General features: G+C 54.9%; 2 protein-coding genes across 4 annotated transcripts; one reads left to right on the top strand and one right to left on the bottom strand.

The window, feature by feature from the left end:
- The first annotated feature begins 3,052 nt into the window (after positions 1-3,052).
- Positions 3,053-10,446, top strand: CDC42EP1 (CDC42 effector protein 1). The gene is made up of 3 exons (XM_057420709.1): positions 3,053-3,356; positions 6,242-7,101; positions 8,099-10,446. The coding sequence occupies exons 2-3, from the start codon at positions 6,663-6,665 to the stop codon at positions 8,884-8,886; spliced, it is 1,227 nt and encodes a 408-aa protein (XP_057276692.1). The 5' UTR covers positions 3,053-3,356; positions 6,242-6,662; the 3' UTR covers positions 8,887-10,446.
- Positions 10,447-11,721: 1,275 nt separating this feature from the next.
- LGALS2 (galectin 2) lies at positions 11,722-22,122 on the bottom strand. 3 transcript variants are annotated; one of them, XM_057420717.1, is made up of 6 exons: positions 21,975-22,122; positions 21,020-21,160; positions 17,128-17,361; positions 14,222-14,304; positions 13,782-13,941; positions 11,722-11,928 (listed from the first exon to the last, which is right to left on the bottom strand). In XM_057420717.1, the coding sequence occupies exons 3-6, from the start codon at positions 17,182-17,184 to the stop codon at positions 11,782-11,784; spliced, it is 447 nt and encodes a 148-aa protein (XP_057276700.1). In that variant the 5' UTR covers positions 17,185-17,361; positions 21,020-21,160; positions 21,975-22,122; the 3' UTR covers positions 11,722-11,781. The 3 variants fall into 3 exon arrangements, with proteins under 3 accessions (XP_057276700.1, XP_057276701.1, XP_057276703.1); XM_057420718.1 differs by lacking the exons at positions 21,020-21,160; positions 21,975-22,122 and adding an exon at positions 18,772-19,067; XM_057420720.1 differs by lacking the exons at positions 17,128-17,361; positions 21,020-21,160; positions 21,975-22,122 and adding an exon at positions 14,771-14,878.
- Between the last annotated feature and the right edge of the window lie 2,101 nt (positions 22,123-24,223).

Here is a 24,223-nt window from a genome sequence, read left to right as displayed (position 1 = left end):
CATGGCAGGGGTCTGTCCCCCACCCCACGGCTGGCAGTAATTCCCATACCCATGTGGTATGTGCCCTCACAGCCACTGTGAGGAGAATGGAAACATCTGGAAGTCACCCGCAAACAAGCGGTGCTCCCAGTTAATGAGGAAATACGAGCCGGAGACCCTGGGCAGCAACAGGATATCTGCTTCTTGTGTGCTGAGTGAGGAACCCCCTTCCCACTGAGCCTCCCGCCTGCCCTCCTTCCCCAGGAAATTTCCAGGGATGGGGCTCCGGGAGGGCAGGCGGGAAGGCAGGAAACAGAAATGGCAAGGAATAGAAACCCAGAGGCGTGTGCCCTGTCCACAAGCTGGGATGCCCCATCACCTTCCCTCTGCTTTCCCCAGGCACCAGTGAAAGGCAAAAAGGGTTTTTTCTTCTCCAGAGGGGTTTTCTGCATAAGCCTCCTTTGAGCATAGGGTCTGTGAGCAGCAGGGGTGCAGAGTGAGGTGGGAGGAAGGATTGAGCGCCTGGAAGTGTGGGGCAGAGACCTTAGACCCACTCAGCATCCCTCCATCCCTCTCTCCATCCCCATTGTACTCAGCCACCTATAAGACCTCGGCCCCATGCCGGAGGGATGAGCCCCGCGCCAGGGGGATGAGAAGAGGGGATGCAATTTGTGCAGGCCAGTCTTTGATGTTGTGGAAATCAAAGCAAATCCTACAGCCGGGAAAGCTGCGGGGCCACTTGTCTGATCCCATGATAAGCCCAATGGCGGGTCTGTCTGTGATGGTGAGACTGGTACTGCTGCCTGGGGCAAAGGGCTGCAGATGGGATGAAAGGTTGGAGCGACTGAAGGTAAATGAGGTAGCCCGGCTGGGAGGGGTCCAGGCATTACCTCCTGCCCAGGGCAGCCATGGGTGGTACAGTGGCTCTACAGCACCATCCAGCCCCATAGCCACCTCTCATTCATCAGCTGAGGTGCATAAACAGGCTGGGAGGGGGGACACACACAGGGTTGTGTATGCGCTCACTTTGCAGGCAGCTGTATATGAAAGAAGGGGGTATTGCGAGGGTGCAAGGAGCGGTACCATGTCTGCTCGTACCCAGGCAGGCAGAGGCCAGGATGGGTTCCAGCTATTGGAGCTCGCACACACCCTGGAGGTCCCCAGAGCACTTCAGCGCCAGCTTCAGCAGGACAGAAGTCACAGCCCAGCTGGCGTGGCTGCAAGACCACAGAGTTTGGGGAGGCATGCTGAACAGGGGGGATTTCCAGCCGCCTTCCTGGAAGCAGAGTCCATCCTGTCCTGGAGTGCAGAGATGCTTGGAGCAGGGCTGAGGAGGAGGAGGCAGCGCTGGGCCGGCTCCACAAGGAGCAGAACGTGGCCCCTGTCCCATCTGGAAGAGATTTGTTCTGCATTCCCCGGCGGAGGCGGCTGCCGTCACCCGGGCTCCGCTCCCTGCCGCAGCCCCGCTGCAGGGCACAGCAATGGGGGTGAGGGGACTGAGGGGGAGCCCCCTCGGGCTGGGATGGGGGGATATGCTCTGGCAGGCCATGCAGAGGGAGGAAACCCAAAGAAAGGGTCTTTTCCTGACTCTCCCAACACCTCCATTGGCTTTCTCTAAGAAGAACATGGGGGAAGAGATGCTTACCATACCTCTGGCAAGCAGGGAGGATACAGGTTATGATTTCTGGTCCTTTTCCTGCTAGTGGTACAGCTTAGCCCATCCAGACCTGCTCTCCCATCTCCCTCCAAGACACAGACCAACTTGGAAGGATCACCAAAATGCACAGTGCTTCTGCTCCTCATTTATAATGGAGAAGACCTCCACAGAAGGTCTGGACAACTGTCCCATTTCACAGAGGAGAAGTCTGAGGCCAAGAATGGTGCCAAAACCCCAGTGCTGCTTAGCAAACCTCTGAGCAACAAGGTTCTCCTGCCTGGGCATCCCAGCACAAGCTGCCTAAGCCTAGCGAGAAGCCAGGCTCCATTTTGACATCTCTGCAGACATCTTGTCATCCTTTCAGCCAGGCCCTGCTTAACCCCAACAAGTCTTGTCTCGCCTTTCCCAGCACAGACACCTCCCTTCTCCTCTGCAGGGCCCTGAACGGGTGCCTGTGCCTGGCCAAGTGCTCCCTAGCAGAGCCACTTGAGGCCATGAGGGTCATCAGTGGCACTGGTGATGCCATGACCACCAGCAGGTTGCCCCTCATTAGCACCGATAGGGTCTTCTGTCCTGTAACCACCAAGGAACAAAGCAACAAAGCACGGTTCCAGAGGGATATGGTGTCCCATGTGTGGGCAGAACCTCCCCCGGTGCCACCAAGGAGCACCTCCTTGAACTTAACCACCTCCACCCCCTTACCCCGGTATGAGACACTACCGGTGGTATGACGCTTGTCCTGAGCCCGTTATGAATGACCAAATGGCCCACGCAGCATTTAGGCAGCCTGTTATCCTGCTAAAACTCAACCCAGTGCTACCCACAGGTCCTGGTATGACCACCCACCCCCATAGAATCACGGAATAGTGTAGGTTGAAAAAGACCTTAAGATCATCCAGTTCCAACCCCCTGCCATGGGCAGGGACCCCTCACACTAGTCCATGTCATCCAAGGCTCTGTCCAGCCTGGCCTTGAAGACTGCCAAGGATGGAGCACTTACCACTTCTTTGGGCAACCCATCCCAGTGCCTCACCACCATCACAGTAAAGAACGTCTTCCTTATATCTAACCTGAACTTCCCCTGTTTAAGTTTGAAACCATACCCCATTCTGGCTGCCAGCACTACACCACAGGCACTAGGACTTCCCATCCAACATGGGATAGGATGACCCCATGCAATATCCACACACAGGGGGCAAACTCCTTTCCTTTGCTCCCTGGCCAGGCTCCCCTAACCAGGTTATAGCCAGCAATCTGGGCTCCCCCTTCCCCCAGATCCATTGAAGCGGGTGCATCAGGAGGCCGGGATGCCAGAGGACGGGAAATGGCCGTGGGGAAGCGGGGAGGAGCGGGGGGGGACAGAGGAGTTCCTGAAGTTTTCTGTCCTGGATAGTTGGAATAAATCTCATTTTCTCTGGTCTCCTGCCGAGGCGAGGATTGGCTCAGCGGTGCTGCAGCCCGCCCTCCTCCTTCCCACGTCCCCTCCCCGACAGCTTCGCTCCCTCTCTCCGGTGGCATTGGGGCGTCAGCCTGGGAGAGCCAAGCCTTGGGGGGACAGCTGTGGGAAAACGGAGGGGGGCATGCCTCCCCTTTGTGCCCCCATCCGCTCCGGGATGCGGCAGCAGTAACCCTCGGAGCAAGTGAGGGGCCAGCGGGAAGTGTCTCCCAACTTTTCGTCCAGAGGACAGAGAGGAAAAATAAGAACCCTGGTTTGGAAGAGGTAAATCCTGAAAGTTTTGATTCCTCAGTTTGTAGAGCTGGAGGGTGGAAGAGGGGTGTTAGGGGCAAAAGGAAAAGGGTGGAGAGGGTGGCGGGAGAAGGGCAAAGTGGGAGGGGTGGCAAAGCAATGGGGATGGGAAGGATGGTGAAAGAGAAAGGGAGAAGGCAGGAATGCAACAGGAAACCGGGAGGAAGGAAAGTGGGAGTGAGGAGAGGGGAGACAGGAGGTGGGGGGGACAAGGAGAGAAAGGGGGTGAAGTGGGGTCCCATCATGGGGAACATTCTGCTTCCCACCCCTTGCTCTGGATACCCCTCAGAGCCCTTGTTGGCACCTCAATTTTGGGGGCTTGGGGGAAGAAACAGAGCGCTTTGGGACAAGGGGGCAGGGAGAGGATGCCTGGAAACTGCCCACCTCTGAAGCACCGGCTCCGTGTCCCAGTGTATCTGCTTGGAAAAACACTCTTGTTATACAGAGAGATATAACTATATGTATATATATATAGCAGCCAGCAGTACAGGAGTTGGACTCAGGCTTCACTGCCTACTGCCCGGCGCTGCTCCAGGGGAGCTGGAAGAGGCCCAGCCTGGCTAACTGAGCTGTTTTTCCCCTTCCCCAAAAGCGTGTCCCTGCTGGCTTTCCTTCCTGGTTTCCGCTCTTCCCAGCAAGCAGAACAGCTCTGGCCATTCCTGGCTAGTGGAAAACCAGTGGTAACCAGCTGAACTCGGGGGGAAACCGGGGGAGGCCAGGCTGGGAGGAGGAGGAGGAGATGCCGGTGGTTGGTCTTTGAGGGCAGGGGGCTTCCCGGAGGAGGTGAGCAGGGATCCAGGGAGAGGATGCTGGGGAACGGGAGGTCAGGATGAGCTGGAAGCAGTGTCTGGACAGACGGGTGGCCAGGCAGCAGGGTCTCTTGCACAGTGGAGGTAAGGAGAGTGCATGGGTTGCCCTTTGCCCATAGAATCACGAGTCTGCTTGGGCGCAGGGGAGGGCTCACAGGGGCACAGCAGGCAGGGAGATGCACAGTGGGCAGAGCAAAGGAGGAGAAAGGGGGAGACTGGAGGGAGGAAAAGCGTGCCAGGAACCTGCCATCCAGGTAGGGTTGAGCACCAGCTCTCTCCCTCCTCTCCCAGCACCTGCTGCTGCCAACAGGCAGGGAGAGCCAGGGGTGCTGGCTTGCATCCCTGTGGTGGCCAAGGGACAAGGAAGGATAAACTCTCCACCTCCCAGCTCCTCACTCAGCACTTCTGCAGGCAGGGAGCAAGGGGATGCTCTCCTGCATCCTGCTATCCCTCATATCCCCACGATGGCAACCCCAGTCCCATGCAGGGCAGGTCTGCTATGCAGGGGACCCGAGGTGGGCTGGGGGAGTACATCTCATAGAGTAACCCTGCACTCACTTTGGGTTTCTCAAGGGCTTCAATGAGCAGAGGGAAGGGGAAACTCAAGGGCTACAACTTGCCTAATACCCTCCACTAGGACCATGAGTGTTCCTGGGGGATCCAAAACGACAGGTCAAACAAAACCAGGGCTGCATCTCTCTCCCTAGGGTGCTGAGATGCCCATTGTGCTGCAGGGACCACCCCAGTGGTTTCCTTGCACTCCTGACCCAGTGGCTATGGGTGGGCTTCTGCCAGAGGGAGGAAATTGCTCCTGGGCCATGCTCCCACCCCAAGCCTGATGTGTGCCTGCCCTGTCCCAGCCATGATGAAGCACTTCATGACCTCCGTGAGCAGGAGCTGCGTGAGCCAAGGAGCTGGGGCCAACCTGCCACTGTCCCCACTGCCACCCGGGAGGCAGCCAATGGTGCTGGAGCTGCCAGGGGAGGTTTGTTTTCCCTTCCCCAGGCATTAACCCCTGGCAGATAAGAGGGGCCCCGGGTGAGCAAACAGGGCCAGGGCAAGGCGAAAACATGTGCAGCCAGCCAGGAAAGCAGCTTCATGCCCAGGGCTCCCCCTTGCCAGAGGTTCTGCCACCCTGGCATCGCCTGAGTGCTCCGAGGTGACAAAGGGACAGGCAGGGGAGGCAGGCGAAGCAACGCAGGGATGGGGGTACCCACACAGGGATGGAGTGATGCAAGGCTCCTGCATTGCCTCTTGCCATGTTGCCCTCCAGGGCTGGTCCTGCTGAAAGGACCCAGCTCTGTCCTGTTCTCCAGGCCCCTAAGTGGGGATTGAGCCCAGGGAGGGCCCTTTCCCGAGGAGGGCATCTGGCCCACTGATGTTCTGAGGTGTCCCAGGTCCCGAATCCTCTCCTTTCCCCATCTTTTCCTGTTCCTCTTGCCACACACAGCAATGGGGGATCTGGTGATCTGAGTGTCCTCCCTGCTGACTGAGGACATCATCTCTCTACCATCATATGCCTGGCTGCTACTTTCCAGTACCTCTTGGCCCAAGCTGAGTGCAGGGACCCATCCCACCTTCCCTCCCACCCTCAGTCAATCACCTCCCTTGCCCTGCCTCAGTTTCCCCTGCCTGCAGAGCAGCTGCCCTCCCTCCTCACTGCTGCTCCAAGGTGCTCCAGCACCTGAGGGCCTAGCCAGAGTTCAACAAACAAACCAATATACAAATAGTGCATTTCCCTCCCCGCCACCCCTCCTCCCCGAGAAGCACACCGTCCCCAGGCCTCACCCTCTGCCCAAGGGCTCATCTGAATAGCAAAAAGAAGGGAGAGGTTTCTTACCCCGGGAGCCTGGGCCCTGGGAGGAGGTGCTGCCTGGGAGGGAAATCCTCAGCCTGTGTCACGGCATGGGTCCGGCAAAGCTGCTTTGCAGGGTGGGGAAACTGAGGCACAGCAAGAGAGGTCAGAGAAGCCAGTCCTGATGTGCAGCTGAGGTGGTTGGGAAGATCCCCTCCAAGCTCTTCACCATTCATTCCTCTTGTCTTGCCTAGGTGGCCACCGGCACTGAGGCGCTTGCCCACCCCAAGCTCCGGCCCCCCGCTGCCCCGTCTGTGACCTGCTCCCCTTACCCGACAGCAGCAGCGCAGTGGATTAACCCCTAAGCCTGCAGCCAGACACAGCCTCCAGCAGCCCCCGCAGCACCTGGGGTGACCCCAGACACCCTCTGGGGACCCCTCTGCCTGCCACCCGCTGCAGGTGGCTTCATGAGCACGGCATAGAGCAGGAAAGCAGGGGACAGGCGCCCTTGCCACCTGCGGAAAGCCAAGGTGACGTGAGCCATCCCACCAGGAGCACCGGAGCAGGAGCAATGGGGAGGCCAGGGATGTGACAGGCCACTCCAGTGCTGGAAGCCCAGCGAGGGCCAGTTTTGGAGGTGTTTTTCAAAGACAAGGGCAAGGTGAGGGGTTCATCATGAGCTTGGGGAAGCTGCCGGTGCTCAGCTGGGTGTCAGGCTCCCACGGGAAGCGGCGGCTGAAGTCGGAGCTGACGCCGGACATGATCAGCCCACCGCTGGGGGACTTTCGGCACACCATGCACGTGGGGCGCGGCGGGGACGTCTTCGGAGACACCTCCTTCCTCAGCAACCACGGTGGAGCCGACACCACCAAAGCCAACAACTTCTTTGCGCGGACGCTGAGGCACGTCCGCCGGACGCCGCTGAGGAGCCGCGGCAGTGGGAGCCAGGCATCGCCGGCACCCCCAGCCATCTCGCCCATCATCAAGAATGCCATCTCACTGCCACAGCTCAACGAGGGCATGTACGATGGCGGCGGCAGCAGCCGGGGCTTGACCAGCAAGTTCTCCTTCAAGAGCACCTCCAACAGCTTCTCCAAAACACACCAGACCTACGGTGAGTGAAGCACGGGGCAGAGGCTGGTGCCCAGGCGCAGCGTGTCCCCTGCAGCCCTTCTCCATCGCTCCATGCCTCGGTTTCCCCACTGAGGGACTTCAGCCTCTCAGCAGAGACAGGACATTTAGGAGTCCCCAGTCCTGGCAAATCTATGCAAGGAGATAATCTATCCTTGCTTTCAATTGCAGTCCTTGCTCCTGCCCTTGGCGGGTCTCCCCCAGAGTGGGATATGGATGGTTTCTCCTCCTCTCACACGGCTGGCAGTCCATGTAGAGTCGCTGTAAGGGGGTGCCCTCCATCTCCCCCCAGCCCTACACCTTCTCTATGAGCCGCCTCCCCAGGAGGGTGTTGGGGCAGTGGGGCAATGCCCATACCAAGGTTGCGAGGTCAAGGGGACCTACGGCACAGCCTTCCCTCCCTCCACATGCAGATGCTCTATCCCTGTCCCTAGCTGTGCAACCTGCCCCATACCCATGTCCTCCTGAAGGGACTCCATCCCCTCCTTCCCCATTGTGCCACATCCTGCCATGCCGGTTGGGGTCCAGGATGGACGTTTGGGAAGGACGGGAAGGGACAGCAGGGTAGCTCTTCTCTGGCCTCACAGCACTGGGCTATGGCTCAGCTTTTCCCCAGGGAGGGAGGTCTGGAGCAGAGGATCTGGGGCGGGGGGGATCTGGGGGTCCTGCAGCAGCGGGGGGAGACGGCTGGGCTCATAGGGAAAGGCAAGCTGAGGCAATGCTGCCATCTCCTGGTCCTACCTGCCTGGCTCAGCGGCCACCAGCATCCTCCCAGGCCCAGAGCCCACCTGGAGACCCTCTGCTGTAACTCGGGCCTTTGGAGATGTCCACGCGGACACCAGCTTGCCCTTTAGAGGCCAGCGCCAACGATGGGAGCATGCCATTTCGGTGTCAGTATCCCTTGTCCCCCGCAGATGTCAGGCAAGCTTCCTCCCACCTCACCATCCTCTGACTCACCAGCCATCATTTCTACATTGCAGGGCTGGAGTCCGGGTTTTGCACCATCCCTCGCGTCCCTCGCTTGGAAAAGGCCCAAGAGAGCTCCTTCCCTGGGGAAACAGAGCTGACACGCTCAGACTCCCTGCTCTCCTTCCGTCTGGACCTGGGGCCCTCGCTTATGAGCGAGCTCCTCCAGGTCATGAGCTTCTCCGAAACCAATGGGAGCCAAATGGGGGAGAATGGCACAGGTCTCCTGTGCGGTGAGGGGACCAGGGATGGTGTCCCTCCAGCACTAGGAGAGGACAAGGCAAGGTCCAGCTTCTGGGACCGCTCTGGGCAGAGCAGCCTGTCACGGGCCAGCTCACTGCCAGGACTGTCGGTCCGTGCCAATGGAGATGCACATGCCATCGAGAGCATCGGAGAGGACCCTGCCTGGGCCTCGGGGCTGGGGACATCACCCAGAGGGACTCCATGGCAGGGCCATTGGAACGACTGCACCATCGAGGCGGGAGAGTTTGACCGGGCAACACAGGTCCTGGCACGTCACTATGGTGGGACCAGCACCCCGCGGAGCTCGCAGAAGGGTGAGGGTGCCCGGCAGGCCCAGACACAGACCCTATGGGAGAGCCCCAGCAGCAGCTTGTGGCGGTCACAAGTGACAGGGGAGAGCCGATCCCCTGAGACCACCTGGAACCAAGGAGATGAGGAGGAGGAGGAGGAAGAGGCCACATTCGCCAGCCTGCAGGAGGGGTACGCTGGTGCCCGGGGGAGGCGCAGCAACTCCTTCGAGTACGCCGATGAGGAGGAGGACGATGAAGTCAAGGTGTGAACTGCCATCACGGCCCCCGTCAGAAGCACTGGTGCTGGGGTCTTTGCCCTCCTCCCTGTCCCCCGCCTGCAGGCACCAGCATCACCAGCAGACCCAGCAAGCAACCTCCCTGCCAAGCTGGGAACACTGGGGAGGCTGGAGGGGGGCAGGAGGAAAGCCCATCTCTGAAGAGGCTCCCTGAAGCTGGGCCTGGCTGCTGTAGGGGGCTGATGGGGGCTGTGCATCGCAGCACCAGGCACTGTGGCCCTTAGACTGCCATTAGACACCAAAGGGACATTCCAGTGTGCCAAAGAAACCCCAAGCCCCTTCTTATCCCATCCAGTTCCTCCTAGCACCCTCTCTCACATCCCTCAGCCTGCCCCTGCCAGCATGTATGGGGATGTGCTCCATTCTCCCACCAAAGCCTCCAACTGCCCTCTCCCTCTGCGCTGGCACCAGTGCCTTTGCAGAGATAGTCTCACCAATAGCGCTGGCACATAGGGGATGGCGGTCTCCCCAGCGCCAGCTGGTGCAAGACCTTCTATATAGCACATATGTCTACCAGGGGAGGTCAGCTGGGGGCTCAAGGCTAACCCTTGAGCTGAGCTTTCTCTTTTTCCCTCCCCTCCCACCAATAAAGCTGTGAGTTCAGTGTTCAGGAGGTGAGAGCACTCGCAGAGATAACCAAAAGGGTCTTTCCGCTTGCCTCCTGCTGCTAAGCATCACTTCGGACAGCTCCTTTTCTGACCTCCACCTCCCTGCAGCAGGGAAGGGAGAAACTTCTTGTCTGGCTGGAGGCAGAGGCCAGGTTGTCAGGTCACCACATTCTGCAGTTCAGGCCCTAAAAACCCATTCCATTCCCCTCCACTTCAGAACAAGGAGACTCCCACTCTGCAGCCGCTCGGTCTGTGCCATCCTCACCTCCTCTTCCCCCTTCCCTACACATACATCCCTATTTCCAGGGTGCCCCTTCCCAGGGGTATGCATGGAGGATGGCTAATGGTTAATGCCACTTGCCAAGCAACGTGGCCACCCTGGAATGAGCTGTCCCCCACGCTGCCCCAGTGCAAACTGGCCCTTACAGAAGCTCCTTTGTGCCGTGGCATGGAGCCGAGATTCTCGGGGGCTGAGGTCACTGGAGGGACCCTCACAGGACACCCCTTGTTCTCGGGGACAGGAGGGGGGAGATGCTGGGCCATGGTGCAAGGCTCACCCACCGCTCCTGGCAGGGAGCTCTGCAGGGCAAAACACAGGGCTCTGGTGTGCACGTGTGTTCTACATGGAAGTGCCATTTGCAGTCTGGCCACCAAGGCTACGGGCAAGCCAGGGCAGGCAGCAGCTTCAAGGAGTCCCCAGCTCTGGCCATGGCACCCAGGAGCATCAGCTGTATCACTGCTGATGATACTGTTGATGAGAGCCCTGCACCCTGTGGCTCTCAGGATGAGTTCCTCCCACCCTCTGCTTCCCAGATCATAACACAAGCCCCAGACCAAAGACCCATATCTGTGGAATATCCTTTCTGCCTCTGCTCTGTATCCCATGCACTTATTATTGTCCTTATTAAAATACTTTTGATACTAACTTCTCCTCTGGTGCCTCCCCTCAGCTGCAGCAACCTTATCTTCCTTGCTAAGTCTGATGGTGTCCTGGCCACAAAATCCCATCTTCTCCACTCTCAACAGGATTTGTGAGCACCTGTGGGATCCCTGGGTTACTAGCCTGGTACTTTGTCACCCACCGTGACTAACACACAAAGCAACTTCCTATCCACCCAGCCCCACATGGCATGCAGGGGGCTGCAAAGCTTCCTCTCCAGCCCCGCAACAGTTCATTTGCAGCCTGAAGCAGATCAGTACCCTTCCCAAAGCTGGCTTGGCTACAGCACTTCCAGCCTGTCAGACATCCTGATGCACTCAGGCAGCAGCAAGTCCCACGGGCTGGGCAGCAAGAAGTAGAGAGTGAGGGCAGGGGCACTGTTACATCGTCTTCAACTGGGATATCTGTAAGATGCTTTTCTACTCTGCTGCCCTCCCATCCTGCCTAAAGTGTCCCAGTGTTTTCTGTCACACATTGGTCTCATTTAAGGCTGGTGAGACACTTCACTAATTGGAGCAGCAGCGTCTGGTAACCAACGCTAATTGCCTGTAGTCCAGTGCAAGGGACACAGATTGGGAGATGCTGAGCTGCATAACCCAGCCCAAACCCTGTCCTCGCTCCCCACTGCCTTTTCTGCCTCACTTTCTCTGGATAGGGTTCCATGGGGAAATATCAGAGTAATGGGTAACTTGGCTGGAATGTGCCAGCAGATAAGTGAGGTGAGATAAGGGGAAAAGTTGGAGGAGACACTTCCTTATCAATAGCAGGAATGCTGGTTCAGGGGCACACCTGCACTGCCTTCACCATGCCACCGCTTCACATGGTACCGCTCCTGGGGGAGGGCAAAGCACCTCTTCCTCCTGCCCAGAGGAACCTGTTAAACCCATGCCCTGAGGTTCCCAAGCCTAACATTTACCTAGGTGCTTTTGTGGCACCAAATGCCACGTGGAATGTCCCATCTCTCACTTTTCTACCTCTTCCTCCCTCCCTCCCTCCCAAAAACTCAGGTGCATGAAGAAGTGCATTGTGAAGAGATTGCACAACCATTCCCTGAGCAGTAACATAGAGTCTTCCTCTTCCTGAATACCACCTATAAACTGCTTTGCCCTACCTACTATCCCTTCAACCCCACATCCTGGTCTGACCTGGAAAAGTACCTGGCATTATCTGGGAGCTGTTTCCATCCAACAAGTAAAAAACTTGGGCTCTGTTGGTGTCTCACACAGAGCCACAGAGCCAGGGATGTCACAGAAGCCAAAGTACTGGAGCAAGCAGTCTCCCACTGCTTGGGTTTTTATTAGAGCCAGGAAGCTGCACCCATCAGTCCAGCTTGAAGGAGGTGACCCTGAAGCCTCCCTTGACACTCATGTAGCTGATCTTGTTGTAGCAGTGCCGGTTGGGGAACTCCACTTCATGCCCATCTGGTAGTTTCACTTGGAATTTGTCTTCCAGCATTTCAATAACGATCTGGGAGAAGGAAGGGGAGGAAGGGCAGCAATTGGGGACAAGGGGGAGATTAGGAGCCGAGCATCCAGGCAATAGGCCTCAGTGTTACAGGGTTAGACCTGGTTCTCACAGCCTTAAACAAGGTGTGGGGGCTTGAGCTGAGAAGGATGCAGGAAATGAGCAGTTAACATCAAGGGTCTGAGCTGGTATCTAGACTATGACCTGGGGACAGAATCTATCCTGGGGCTGTTTCAGCTACTCAGACTGTAAACTCAGAGCAGTTGAACACAAGTGTATCTTTATTACACCATATGGCTTAGATCTGCTCTGAACAGGGCAGAATAAACCTAACACCCCAATGCCCTCAGCAGCTCACCGGGCCCAGAAAAAGGAGCTTCACTGATAAACACACAAGCAGACGGGATGAGAACAAATCACTGATCATTGCAAACTGATGAGGCCAATGGCTGCAGCCAGTGGTATGAGGCTCAACAAGACAAAGTGCCAGGACCTGCCCCATGCAATGCTCCAGGCTTGGGGAAGAGCGGCTGGAAAGCTGTCATGGAAAAGAGCCTGGGAGTGCTGATTCACAGAACTGAACATGAGCAGCTTGTGCCCAAGTGGCCAAGAAGGCCAACAGCATCCTGGCCTGTACCAGCAATAGTGTGGCAGCAGAGCCAGGGCAGTGATCATCCCCCTGTGCTGGGCACTGGTGAGGCCGCACCTCAAATCCTGTGTTCAGTTCTGGGCTCCTCACTACAGGAGAGACATTGAGGTGTTGGAGCAGGTCCAGAGAAGGGCAATGGAGCTGTGGAGGGTCTGGAGCACAAGTGTGATGGGGAACAGCTGAGGGACCGGGGGGGCTTTGTCTGGAGAAGGCTCAGGGGGGACCTGATCGTTCTCTACAACTGCCTGAAAGGAGGATGGAGAGAGGTGGGGTCAGCCTCTTCTCCCAAGTAATGAGTGACAGGACAAGAGGAAACGGCCTCAAGCTGCACCAGGGGAGGTTTAAACTGGATTTCTTAGGAACAATTGGAACAATAGGAACAATCTCTTTACCGAAAGGGTGCTCAGGCATTGAAACAGGCTGCCCAGGGAAGGAGTCACTGTCCCTGGAAGTGTTCACAAACCATGCAGATGAGGCCCTCCGCAACATGGTTTAATGCTGGACTTGCCAGTCCTGGGGTAAAGGTTGATGATATAAAAGGTCTTTTCCAACCTAGTTGATCCTATGATTCTAGAAGGATTGTTCCCCAAAGCTGTTACCTTGACACTCCTTCCCCAAGAGCCAGCCATGACTAAGGAAACAAGCTTCCTCTGCACAGCAATAGGAATAGGACTGCTCCTAAATGCAGCATTGTTATGTCTGGAGACATCAGATGGGGTGAGACAGCAACTAGGACAGCATTCTAGCAGGAGGAGAGAGCACAGATTGGTAGCGTGGATGCAGGAGTAAAAGAGCTGAGGAAGAGGTTTTTGGACATTGCTCCAAATTCTGGTGCCCAATTTTGCACAGGACAGAATCAGGGAGAGAAATAAAGCAGAGAACAGCAAGATCCTGCTTCTTGGAGACCCCCTTCACAACTTCATACGTGCCCCTGGTGCACTCACCTGCTGAGCAAGTACAGGGGCCAGGAAACACAAAGCCTGAGACGCACAGGGCTCACATGAAGTTCTCAAAGGAAGCATCAGGGTTTTAAAGGAGGAGTGGAAATGGCAATTAGGACCAAAATCCCAGAGAATGAAGGGCTGTTGGGAGGGAGCAGGAGACATCGAGTGCGACTGGGAGCTCCAGGGTGAGGGAATCTACTAACCAGGGGCTTTGCCCCACTACACAGCCCCCCCATAACCCCATGCCAGCACAGGTCCCTCACCTTTATAGAGGAGCCCCTGGAGAAACAGAGGTGGTCATCGCGATGCTCTGCCTCCCAGGCATTGGAGCACTTGGAGTTGCAGACGATGACAGACTCATTGAACCGGGGATTGAAGTGAAATGCCAGATCTGAGGACCTGCAGCCGAGATTGATGCTGAAGCTGTGGGAGAACAGGAAGAAGGTCAGCCACGCAGGCAGGACAAGGTCTTGGAAGACCCGAGATCCAACACGCGGCTCTGCGCTCAATTCCTCCATCAGCATTGCAGGTGCTTAATGCCTCCTGTTTGTTCATTCTGCTCAGGAACTGGAGGAGTTTGAATAGTGGTGGCTTAGGGGCTCCCCTAACACTGAGCTTCTTGTACCTGGCAACCTTGGAAAACCACCTCCCTCTACAGCCCACCGTCAGTCCTGGCAAGTCGAGGTGGTTCCTTTGTACTTACTTATCGGTATCATCGGATATCTTGCCCTTGATCTTCAGGCTGTGCCCAGTCTTCAAACCCAGGTTGAAGATTTCAAATTTTTCCTAAGGTAGAGACAAACAATTGTCTGCAGGATTCCTTCAGCTATTCCTCCCCTGCCACTGCAAGCAAGAGGGTGATGCTAGAAGAAGGTGCCCCAGCCAGGAGAACATCTACTGCTCTTAGCTGATGTTCCTCCCGTGGCCAAAAACCCTCCATGTGGAGGACTTGCCTGGGTTTCTTAGTGATGAAAGAGTGGGCTGAGTGAAGCCAGCAAGCAAGGAAAGACATCAGAGAGAGAGGAGATGAAAACAGGCTTGTCTTCAGCAGAAGGAGAGCATGAACACAGAGGTACAAAGAGGGTTGAAGCAGAGGGGCACAACCCAGTGTTTGGTGGGCAGCATCGCATGCTGCCCGAGAAATAACATGCAAGTGGTAAGAGCAGAGGTGGCTGTGGGTTGGCTGATCCCTCACTCAGCCCTGCAGAGCTGAGGACCCTGGGTAACAGAGGACAGGAGCAGCAGCCCTTACAGACATCTTCCTCAGAGAGCAGAGTAACCAGGTAGGGAGCCACCAGCAGTTTAACTCAGAAATGCTTCACACTGAGGACCTTAGACCATCCTTAGACTTCCTTGTGGCTTACACATTAACTGCACCCCTGCCTCTGCAAGGCCCCACCAATTACTATTAAGCCACTAGACTTTGATCCAAAGAAATAGCTTCCCAACACTTCCTGTTGTTAGGGACTTCAGGAGATTAAACCAATTCCCAGCCTCCTTGGTGGGCTCCCAGTGGAGAGACCACCACACACACACCATAGGGGTCTTAATCTAGCCAATGCATAGGACAAGCTTTTTCCCAGTTGGCCATGGAGGTTTAACCACCATATTCACTGCTTTTCTGTGTGTAACAGCTCAGCCAAAAGCAGCATCCCAGATCCTTCCTTTTGTGGCAGGGGGCAGCCCCGAAAACCAACACCAGCATACCAAAACTGTTCAACCATCCCTCCCACAGTGCTCCAATCCACTTGGAGGACAGGGCAGCCAACACATCCCCTCTAGATGACATAAGTTATGGACAGTCCCTTGCTGGAGTGACATGAGTGGTACCCCAGCTCTTTCCCTTCTCATGGCTCTAGACTCAGCCCCAGCTGTGTGGATTGCACTGGCAATATGTGGGAGCTCTCTGCAACCTCCCACCCAAGCTCCACTGAGATGCAATTCTTTTGGCATGAGGAGCCATGCACATCAGGTTCAATAGCACCATCCTCCCCAACCCTGAGACATGGGAAGGTTGTCCTCACAGGGGAGCATCACACGAGCATCACATGTGCGGTCTGCTTCCCAGGTAAGAGCTGTCAATACACAGTGACCCAGGTTTGGCTGAACAAATGGGTGGTGTTTTGCTGGACTCCAGAAGTCAGTGGGAAAGTGAGAGGGAGGAGGAGGCCAAGACCCAGAAGACCAGCATCCCCTCATCCTCCTCTCAAGCCCTGCAGAGAGCAGTTGAGTGCAGTCATGCTGCTTGCTGCACAGCCAGCTGGGAGACAGCTTCTGCCCTTCCCCAAAACGTCCTGAAGAGAGCAGAGGTAAGTGCTGATAAGCACTCCTTCCCCGGAGGTGCTTCCTGTTAGCTGGGGGTCATAAAGCCAACAGACTGGGAACATCTGTTTGCTGTTGAGGTCACTTGAAGCTGCTGGTGAAACCTCCCTGTGCTGAGCATAGAAGCAGTGTTGGGGATGGTGGGTTCTGGCATTGGGTCTGTTTCCCAGCATGCTGCTGCGTTGCATGTGCACACAGTTCCATGTCACCCTGCTCCCCTGCAGCCATCCCAGGGACAACACAGAGTCCACCTCTCAAAATATCAGAGTATCCCACTGGCTCTTTCCAGCAATTTACATTCCCCTTTGCAGGGACAAGGGCAGTACAAAGACACTGTTCACATAGCCACCATCAAGGTTAGTTATCTGAACTCACTTTAAGCCATCAGGGAGGAACAAACACTTCCAGGGCTCAAGAGATTACATCCCAAGACAGACCTTAAACTTGGTCCTACATGGCTAGCCAAGGTGACACAGGAATGTTGTAACACAGACAAGACCCAGGTCCCAGGCTAGCAATGTAGAGGAGGCTTCCCACACAGACCAGTCAGAAACATCACTCTCACAGGGATTTATCCATCTGTCTCACTGGCAGAGCACGAGGCTGCCCAGCGTGTGTGTGAGGATAGGGAGAACTGCCTGAGCACAGTTATGTGCAGAGCTGCAAGTACCACGGATGTGAGAATACACAGAGATGGAGACAGGCAGGAAAGAGGCACGAGCTGCTCAGAGAGGGGCCATGAGATTTGATCGAGATAACACTAACCCCCCTCCTACAATGCTCAGCAGGGGCGTTCACCCCCCTTTTATTTGCCACTGGGAACAATAGTGGGAAACCAGAGAGCACCTCTGGCAGTGCTGGCGACTTCCTTCGTCTGCAGAGCTGAGCCTCTGCGTGGTCAGACACCAGCCCTGTGCAGATGGCCTCCCTCATGTAGGGGTGCGCGCTCTCCACATAGGAAGGGGCTGAGACATTAGGAACCGCAGAAGAGCCAAAATTCTCCGGTGCAATTGGAGGTGGCAACTGGGATGATGAAAGGAGGGTGAAGGGGGCAGGCTGATACTTCCCTACAGACACTGCAAAGCAGAAAGCCTGGGGAAACAGTGGTATGATGGGAACATAAATCCCAAAGAAAGAGGAAATCCAGCTAAAGGGCATCTGTAAAGGAGGTGGAGGGTCTGTGCAGTGAGGAAAGTTACAAGCAATGGTTGTGGAAGCTGGCAGCCACTGGTGCAAGGGATCCAGGAACAGTTCATCTCCAAGATAAATGATCTTATAAAAGGGTACCTGTCTGGGAGCAGCTCTCCAGGTCCCATACAGATGTTCATCCTGGCCAGGGGGCATCTGGCCTGTACTGGTATGGGACACCCATCTTCACACTGCTGGCAGCGGAGGAAGCTTTGCTGCATTCTCAGAGCATGCCTTGGGACAGCAGAGACCCAAGAAGCAGTCACTGGTGCAAGGGTGGGGGCCATGCCCAACCCAAAGGCAAGGCGAGCTTCCAACAGAGAGTAGGCAGGCCTGCAATTTTGCATGGAGAAAAAAACAGAAAAATCATATTTTAAGGAGGAAAAAGGCCAGTGCAACCACATCAGCTTTCAGCCAGAAGGGCAGGTCCTCTGCAGAGTGCTTTCACCCCATGAAATGCAGCAGCTCCATTTGAAGAGGCCCCATAAGGTAGGTTTTAGGGTTAAAAGTCCTTCCCAGCCTTTCTTCTCATCTGAGGGAGATTTCAAGGCCACCAGGAGTACCCATGGGGTGGCTCCAGATAGCAGCACCTCATGTACCATAGCCTAGAGCTGCCACTTCTACCACAGGGCACCCACACATACTGAATGCCACCCTCTACAGCAGGCTGCCAAGATCCTCAGCAGCATCACTGCTGGCAGCAGTATTTTTGTTTCCTTACTCGGGCAGGAGATAAGCCAGACAGGTATGAAGCCCTGAGGAAAACCACAGGCTTCCCTACTTCCTAGCCAAGGTAGCCCAACCACCCCAGCTGCGAGAGGTTTCTCGGGGCCTTCTGCGGCATCCACACCAAAATGGTCCACACTATCCCTCACAACAGTGCTATGACGAAGGTCTCCAAACATCAAACCAAGCTCTGCAAGAAGCAGTGAAAGATCCCTTCAACACCCTCACAGAAAGCTGAGGTTTCAGCTCGGCACCAATTAAAACACCAAAGAAGCAGCACCAGAGGAGGACGCTGCAGAGGGCAAAAGGCACAAGTCCCCTTTTGCACTCAAGGCACCAGGGAGCCTGTGCTGCAAACCAGGCATAAGCATCCACTCAAGGCAAAGGGAGCGGGAGAGCCTAACCATGCATTCTTTCTCGGGGTAGCAGCTGCTCACTCTGCTATTATTTCCTACTGCTTCATATAATTTGTGCTCCACAGCAAGCTATTGTCCCTTTCCACTGGCTATTTATTTCCTTGAATAGCCTCTGGGGAAGGATTTCAGTGAGGGAGAAAAGAGAAAAACTCCACACAATAAATATTGAACAGTGACCTGATTTAAACTGTGTTCTCTGACCTTATCTGGGCCCTGGCTGAGGTTCTTCCCTGCAGGTGTGATAAAGCCACGTTTCTGCCTTGGTTTCCCCCTTTTATGAAGCCTAGGGGGGAATGACCCCAGCCTTAGAGGGCTGTGGGGCGCATTTCAAGAAGCTGAATCCTGGATTTTCAGGGGCCACAGCTTAGGACATGACTGAAAAGAGGTTTCTGCCACATCCTGATGGAGATGATCAGTCCTCCACCTAATAGTCCCAGAAATTCCCAGAGAGGTTGGACAGGACTGGTTTCCCCTGTGGTGGAGAGGTGCTGGTTTGCCTCTCAGCAGGTAGTGCTGCAAACTTTCACCCAGCCGATCCCTGAGCTCTGAAAGTCAGCCAGCTTTCTAATGGAGGAGGATTGAGAGAACAGAATGTACTTACCTCAGCCAAGCACTGAGGTAAGCCCAAGACTGGATAAGCAGGTCTGTAGATCTTGAGGGTGTGTACAGGAGAGGATTTTCCAGGAGACACAGGAGAAGCCAAGGCAGTGATGAGCACAAGGACACTAGGACCCATGAGCACTAATTTCCTGCCTAAGAGGTTAAGCAGTGTGGGATGGCTCCCCTGTGGAAGGCACTGGTCTCTGCATTCAGATCAACTAAAATGGGAAGGAATAAAGGACTGGAGGTAAACCTCCTGCTACCCCTCATGCCTCAGCTCTCTGACAGTGCATCATCCAGATCCCCTCTGGGAAGCAGAATTCATGCTCTGAAACTGGTGGCAAGGGATTAGAGGCCACCAGCATCCGGTAGGTTCGACACCAGCATTACTCCCCTTAAGCTGTAGGGTGCCATTTTTCTTTCTTAGGATGTGGGGGATAAGCAGGAAGGACAATGCTAGCTGAGCAGCCAAACTGTGGGAAAGAAACCCAACACATTCTTTCAGAACTAGGGGCAGTAGTGAAGGAGGCAACTTGAACCAAGCAGTGGGATGGGTGTAGCCTCAGACTCACTCCATCTCACAGCTCTATGAGAAAGGCAGTGGTGCCACAGCGACTGACATCTCCTATCTCCATGGGGAGCTCAAACACGCTGTGGCGGATGGTTTCCAACCCCATGGCCAAGTTATGTCCTTATACCTTTGCAGAGGACATCTCTCTTGGGCAGCTCTAGAAGTCTGTGGCAACATTTTTGTGTGGTACAAGTTGTGCATGGGGAAGAGAGGAAGGTGGCTCCCACGCAAGGAAGCTTGCTCATGAGGCATCAAGGGCCATTTCATCAACCCAAGCCGTATCTTACAGGTGCCCATCTTGCCAGAGGGGCAGAAGAACGAACTGAACCAGCAGAGAATAGGGAAGGGAGGTCAGAGGAGTGATTGCATGCCACCCTGTTCCGTTTCCAGCCTTCATTTCTCTGATTCTTTCCCTTGTGGGGGCATGCCAGGAATGTGGGTTGTGGGAAAGGCTTTCAAAAACACGCCCGGAGATAAAAACACACTTGTGTTGAAAGCCTCCCTACTGACAAGGAGAAGATGCATAGAAGGCTCATGTCTTCCCTTCCTCCTAAACTTCTGTAATCTCCCAGCTTTACCCAGACTTGCTGGGTGAGCTATTATTAGCTTAGTAGGAAACAGATCTTCCAAAGAGCCCTCCATAAAGGATCAGTTTCATGAGGTTTTATGTTCCACTTGCATCTTGCATCAGAAGATTATTATCTCCAACAGCTTTATCTTGCCATTAAGATGGCAGCTCCCTCATCTTGCACACCATTGGGGAAATTGAGGCACAGACACCCAAGTTCACATCCAAAACAATTCTTCCTGTTTGATTTTCATCTTAAAGTTTCGATGGCCAGATTAAAAAATTATAAATAATGAAATCAACCTAGCTTTGCAAACCTGTGCAAGAAGCTAAAAGGAAGCTGTGCTCCCCTGGCTAATGCAGCTAGAGTATCAGAGATGCTGATCTCTCACCACACCACCTCCTATCAGTAGGAGAGACTGAGGCATTCAGTGCCTCTGAAAAACATTAGCCCTTGGGTGGGTGCAATTAAGTCTGAGGCATTCAATTGAACTGACAACAGTGGAAGCCAAGGAACTTCCGAGATGCCCCAAGCCCAATTCCCCTGACTTCAAGGGGACCACTTCCCACAACAAAGACAGCGTGAGGCCAGATGGCTGGAACCCGAATAAGCTAAAAAGAAACACAACATTGCGCCATACACAAAAGCTCCATGGGGACCTCCCTCCATTGAGCTCAGAGCAGCCATCCCGATTCCATCCCACAGGGCACGCAGCAAGAGTGACTGCCACGTCCCTGCACACAGCGGTCCATCCGCACAGGGAGAACAGTGCTGGCACTGCACAACCCACTCTGAGTGTGTTTCTCACAGGCTCCAGCCTGAGCCAAGGCAGGTTGGACAACTCTGAGGATTTGCAGGAATCCTTCAGACGAGCAGAATCCATCTGAGTCACATGCATGAGGCGCGATGCCAAGGGTGGCTCATCCACTGGAAATAAAAAAGAGAAATAAATGCTAAGGGAGAAATAGCAAGTTTTGAAAAGCCACAAGAATTAACAGCTCACGGGCTGGAAAAAAGGGGAGTGAAAATCAAAAGGGTCTGCTCTCCCATGCTCACGTCACTAAAGTCAAGTACTCCTCATCCCCGTTGGCAAGTAGCACCCACCTTACCACAAATCAGCTTTGAGAGGGTCCACAGAGGTGACCCACCATGGATCTAAGACTATGGCCGAGGTCTGCAGAGGAAGGGGTTGTCAAGTCAAAACTATCTGTTGCTCAAAAATCAACTTGAACAAACTCCCTTTGATGGCCCTGCAAAATGAAACAGTAAAAACCAAACCAGATGGAGATGGGAAAGAAGAGCTGCCAAAAAAAAGGGAATCCAAATCCCAAAATGAGTGACTTGGTGCGGTAAATGGGCATCTAAAGAGGAAACAGCAGGCATCTGAAGGAGACCTAAGAAAAGACCAGGCCCACACAACTGACTCTCCCTGTTCCTCTCCTCCCCCTTTCCAGGGGGAAGGGCACCAAAAATACATGAACCCATGGACCTTCAGAATGAGCCACAGGGAAAGGAGCCTGACCTGCCACAGGAGCTCCAAGGACAAGCAGGGTAGGTCCCAACTCTTACCAGCATGATTGCTGAATTACTTTTTCCCAGTTTCCTAGGAAGGAGCTACAGCCACAGCCTTGTGAAGGAGCTTCTGAAGCCAGCACCTGAGCCTCCTGGGTCATGGAACTGCCCAGATGCTTCATCTCCACAAGGTACTGAAGGGAGCTGGTCTGCATTCCTGGGACACCTCATCTCCCTTCCCAGCACTATACTGGACACTAAGGGACACACCATGTATTTGAGGACACCCTCTTTTGCTGACCAGTCCCCTATGGGCATCCTGTCCTTCCTCTGGACAGTTCCTGTGAGCCTCTACTCCTGTGAGCCTCTACTCCTGTTTCTGACCCATGCCATATATTGAGTAGTACATAAGCCCTCACTCAACCACAGTGGATGTTTATTTTGCATTCCCAGCAGTCATGCTGCACTATTTGTTCTCTCTCTGGCTATTTTCCTTCCCTCCAGTTTGTGCCTCCTCCTGCTGCCCCTCTTTCCCCGCCACCAGCAACACACCGAAGCCAGAACCTGGCTGTGTTTCTCTGGCTGCCCTAGGTTTCTCCATAGTCCTCCTTCTGGAAGTCCCCCAGCAATGAAGCAGACACACAGATTTAACTGCAGTCAGATCCCTGGATGGAGAATGGTTCCTCCTGAGAGGGGAAAAGGGTATTACAAACTAAATGCTTTCAACACCAGACAAATCTTACCATATCCCAGGCTGAATAGCCCCAAACACGTGTCCATTCTCTATGACAGACTGACTTGCCAAGCCAGGAGACCTGATAAGAACAATGCGACCGGGTGGCTGCAACTGCCAGGCAAGTTCCCATCTGCACACAGATAGCTTATCTCCTCTGTCAAGATGGGACATGCATCAACGTCTGCTGCACAACAGCAGGGAAATGCTAGCGGAGACCTGCTCTCTGGTCCTGAACATGCACGTAGCACTCCTTACAACACCGTCCCTCAGGAACATCTCTATTACTCACTCAGTCTCATTAGGAAAGGGGTGGGAATCCTTCCTGAACAGCTCCAGCACAGAAGCAGCTCCCCAGAGACCCAGCTCAGGATGAGCTGAAGAATGCTTAGCGCCAGCTCTGGACGCCAACAAGTGGCTGGCTGCTGCAGGACCAGCACAGCAGCTAGAGAAAGCTGGAGGGAAGAGGTCTCATAGCCCACTCTGCCAGTTGCGACAGTGCTTTTAGCCCCATCAGCTCCCAGCATGCACTCTCCTCCTGAAATTCAGCCAGAGCGCAGCTAAGGGGAGGTGAGCTGCTCAAGATGCAAAGCTACCCTCTGCAAGGAAGGAGGTGAAAAGAGAAGCAGCCTCTGCTGGAAGCATCCCCTTCTGCAAATGAGGATGGCAGAAAGAGGATATGCTTCCAGCAGAGGCAATGTGCAAATGCAGCGTGGTTGCAGCAAGAGCTAGAAAGTGGACACTGCCTTCAAAACGCACACTGGGCTGAGAGGAACAACAGTGTGCAGCCCCTCCCAGGCAGAGGCTGCTTGGATACCCCCAGAGTTGTGGACCTGAGTCTCCCCCTGGCTGGAGGACTTGTCTCAGCAGCACATAAAATGGAGATACATGAGCTCTGCCCCTGTTCTGCTCCCCAAGTGAGTTCCCAAACCTGATGTAGTTTGGGGTGGTGGGGGAAACAGGACACAGGCTGCAGAATCGTGTGTTCTGTGGGCAATATAGTGGGCTCCTTGTTCTGCCTGCCCAAGGCAGAAAAGCCAGAGGTGCAAATTTAGCATGCCTGTGCACCCAGTCCAGTCCGATTCCCTGCACCCAGGAGCTGGCCCCCACACCCCCATGACCTCATGTGCTTGGGCAACATTTCCTCATAGCATCTCCCTCACCCCACCAGGCAGGAGGTAAGACGTGGTCAGTGATACATAGCATAGCGTGTAGAACACTGAGTCACAACCCTGTTTCAGCCACGGCTAGCAGACAGTGTTTCCCAGTTTCAGTCTGGCGCACACACTCCCACCCCACACACTCACTTACAACCTGTTGAGTGACATTTCTGCATCTTTGGAGAGAGGAAAAAATGGAAAATTAAGGGGTAAATATGGAGGCTGCAGGGGACTGCACTTCAACAGGCTGCCTTCAGAGGGACCTGGCCTTACAGAGTGCAGCTGTTTCAGCTCCAGAAGCAAAGACCAAGGCACTGCTCCCAGCTATGGCAGTGTTCAAGGCCAGGTTGGACATGGCCTTGTGCAACCTGGTCTAGTGGGAAGTGTCCCTGCCCACAGCAGGGGGGGTTACAACCAGATGATCTTAAGGTCCCTTCCAATCCAAACCATTCTGTGATTCTATGGGGTTAAATGTTTAGTGACACCAAAGCTCTGCTGGGAACAGTCCCCAGGGCACCCTGGCCCCCAGCTGTGCCTGGCTGCTGCAGCATTGCTAGCTAAAACAGCTCTAACCCGTGCCAGGGAAGGTGCTAACAACCACACAGTACGAGACATCATCCCACAGCAGCACTCAGGCCTGGCCCTGCTCCTGTTGCATTTACCAAGACAGATGAAGCCAGAGGGACCAGAAAGCCGCCTATGAAAGGCCAGGTCCACCCTCAGCAAATCTGCACACACAGAGACTCTGTGTCTCCCTCCTCCAGCTCCTTCTCGGTCACAGTTTTCTTTCTGTTCCTAACCCCACGTCTGCCATTCACCAGCCCTGGGTTCACTCCGCTCTGCTGCTTCTCAGTGGGGCTGAAGCTCATTGTGCTGGCAAGCATATGCTTGAGCAGCCAGGCTGGAGG

This window comes from Pezoporus wallicus, unplaced genomic scaffold (genome assembly GCF_028554395.1).
Source record: "Pezoporus wallicus isolate ANWC-B61680 ecotype Strahan unplaced genomic scaffold, APGP_CSIRO_Pwel_v1 contig_2871, whole genome shotgun sequence".
Classification (NCBI taxonomy): Eukaryota; Metazoa; Chordata; class Aves; order Psittaciformes; family Psittacidae; genus Pezoporus; species Pezoporus wallicus.
The sequence above is the reverse complement of the archived record's forward strand: the minus strand, read 5'-3'. Positions and strand labels throughout refer to the sequence as shown.

Bases quoted from the DNA above. Each gene is read 5' to 3' on its own strand.
- CDC42EP1 (XM_057420709.1), top strand. From the start codon at position 6,663: ATGAGCTTGGGGAAGCTGCCGGTGCTCAGCTGGGTGTCAGGCTCCCAC. The intron at 7,102-8,098 runs GTGAGTGAAGCA...TCTACATTGCAG, and splicing joins CAAAACACACCAGACCTACG to GGCTGGAGTCCGGGTTTTGC.
- LGALS2 (XM_057420717.1), bottom strand. From the start codon at position 17,184: ATGCCCCCTGGCCAGGATGAACATCTGTATGGGACCTGGAGAGCTGCT. The intron at 14,305-17,127 runs GTACCCTTTTAT...TCTCTACCTTAG, and splicing joins GGAGAGCTGCTCCCAGACAG to GAAAAATTTGAAATCTTCAA. The intron at 11,929-13,781 runs GTGAGGGACCTG...TCCTTCTCCCAG, and splicing joins CCAGGGGCTCCTCTATAAAG to ATCGTTATTGAAATGCTGGA.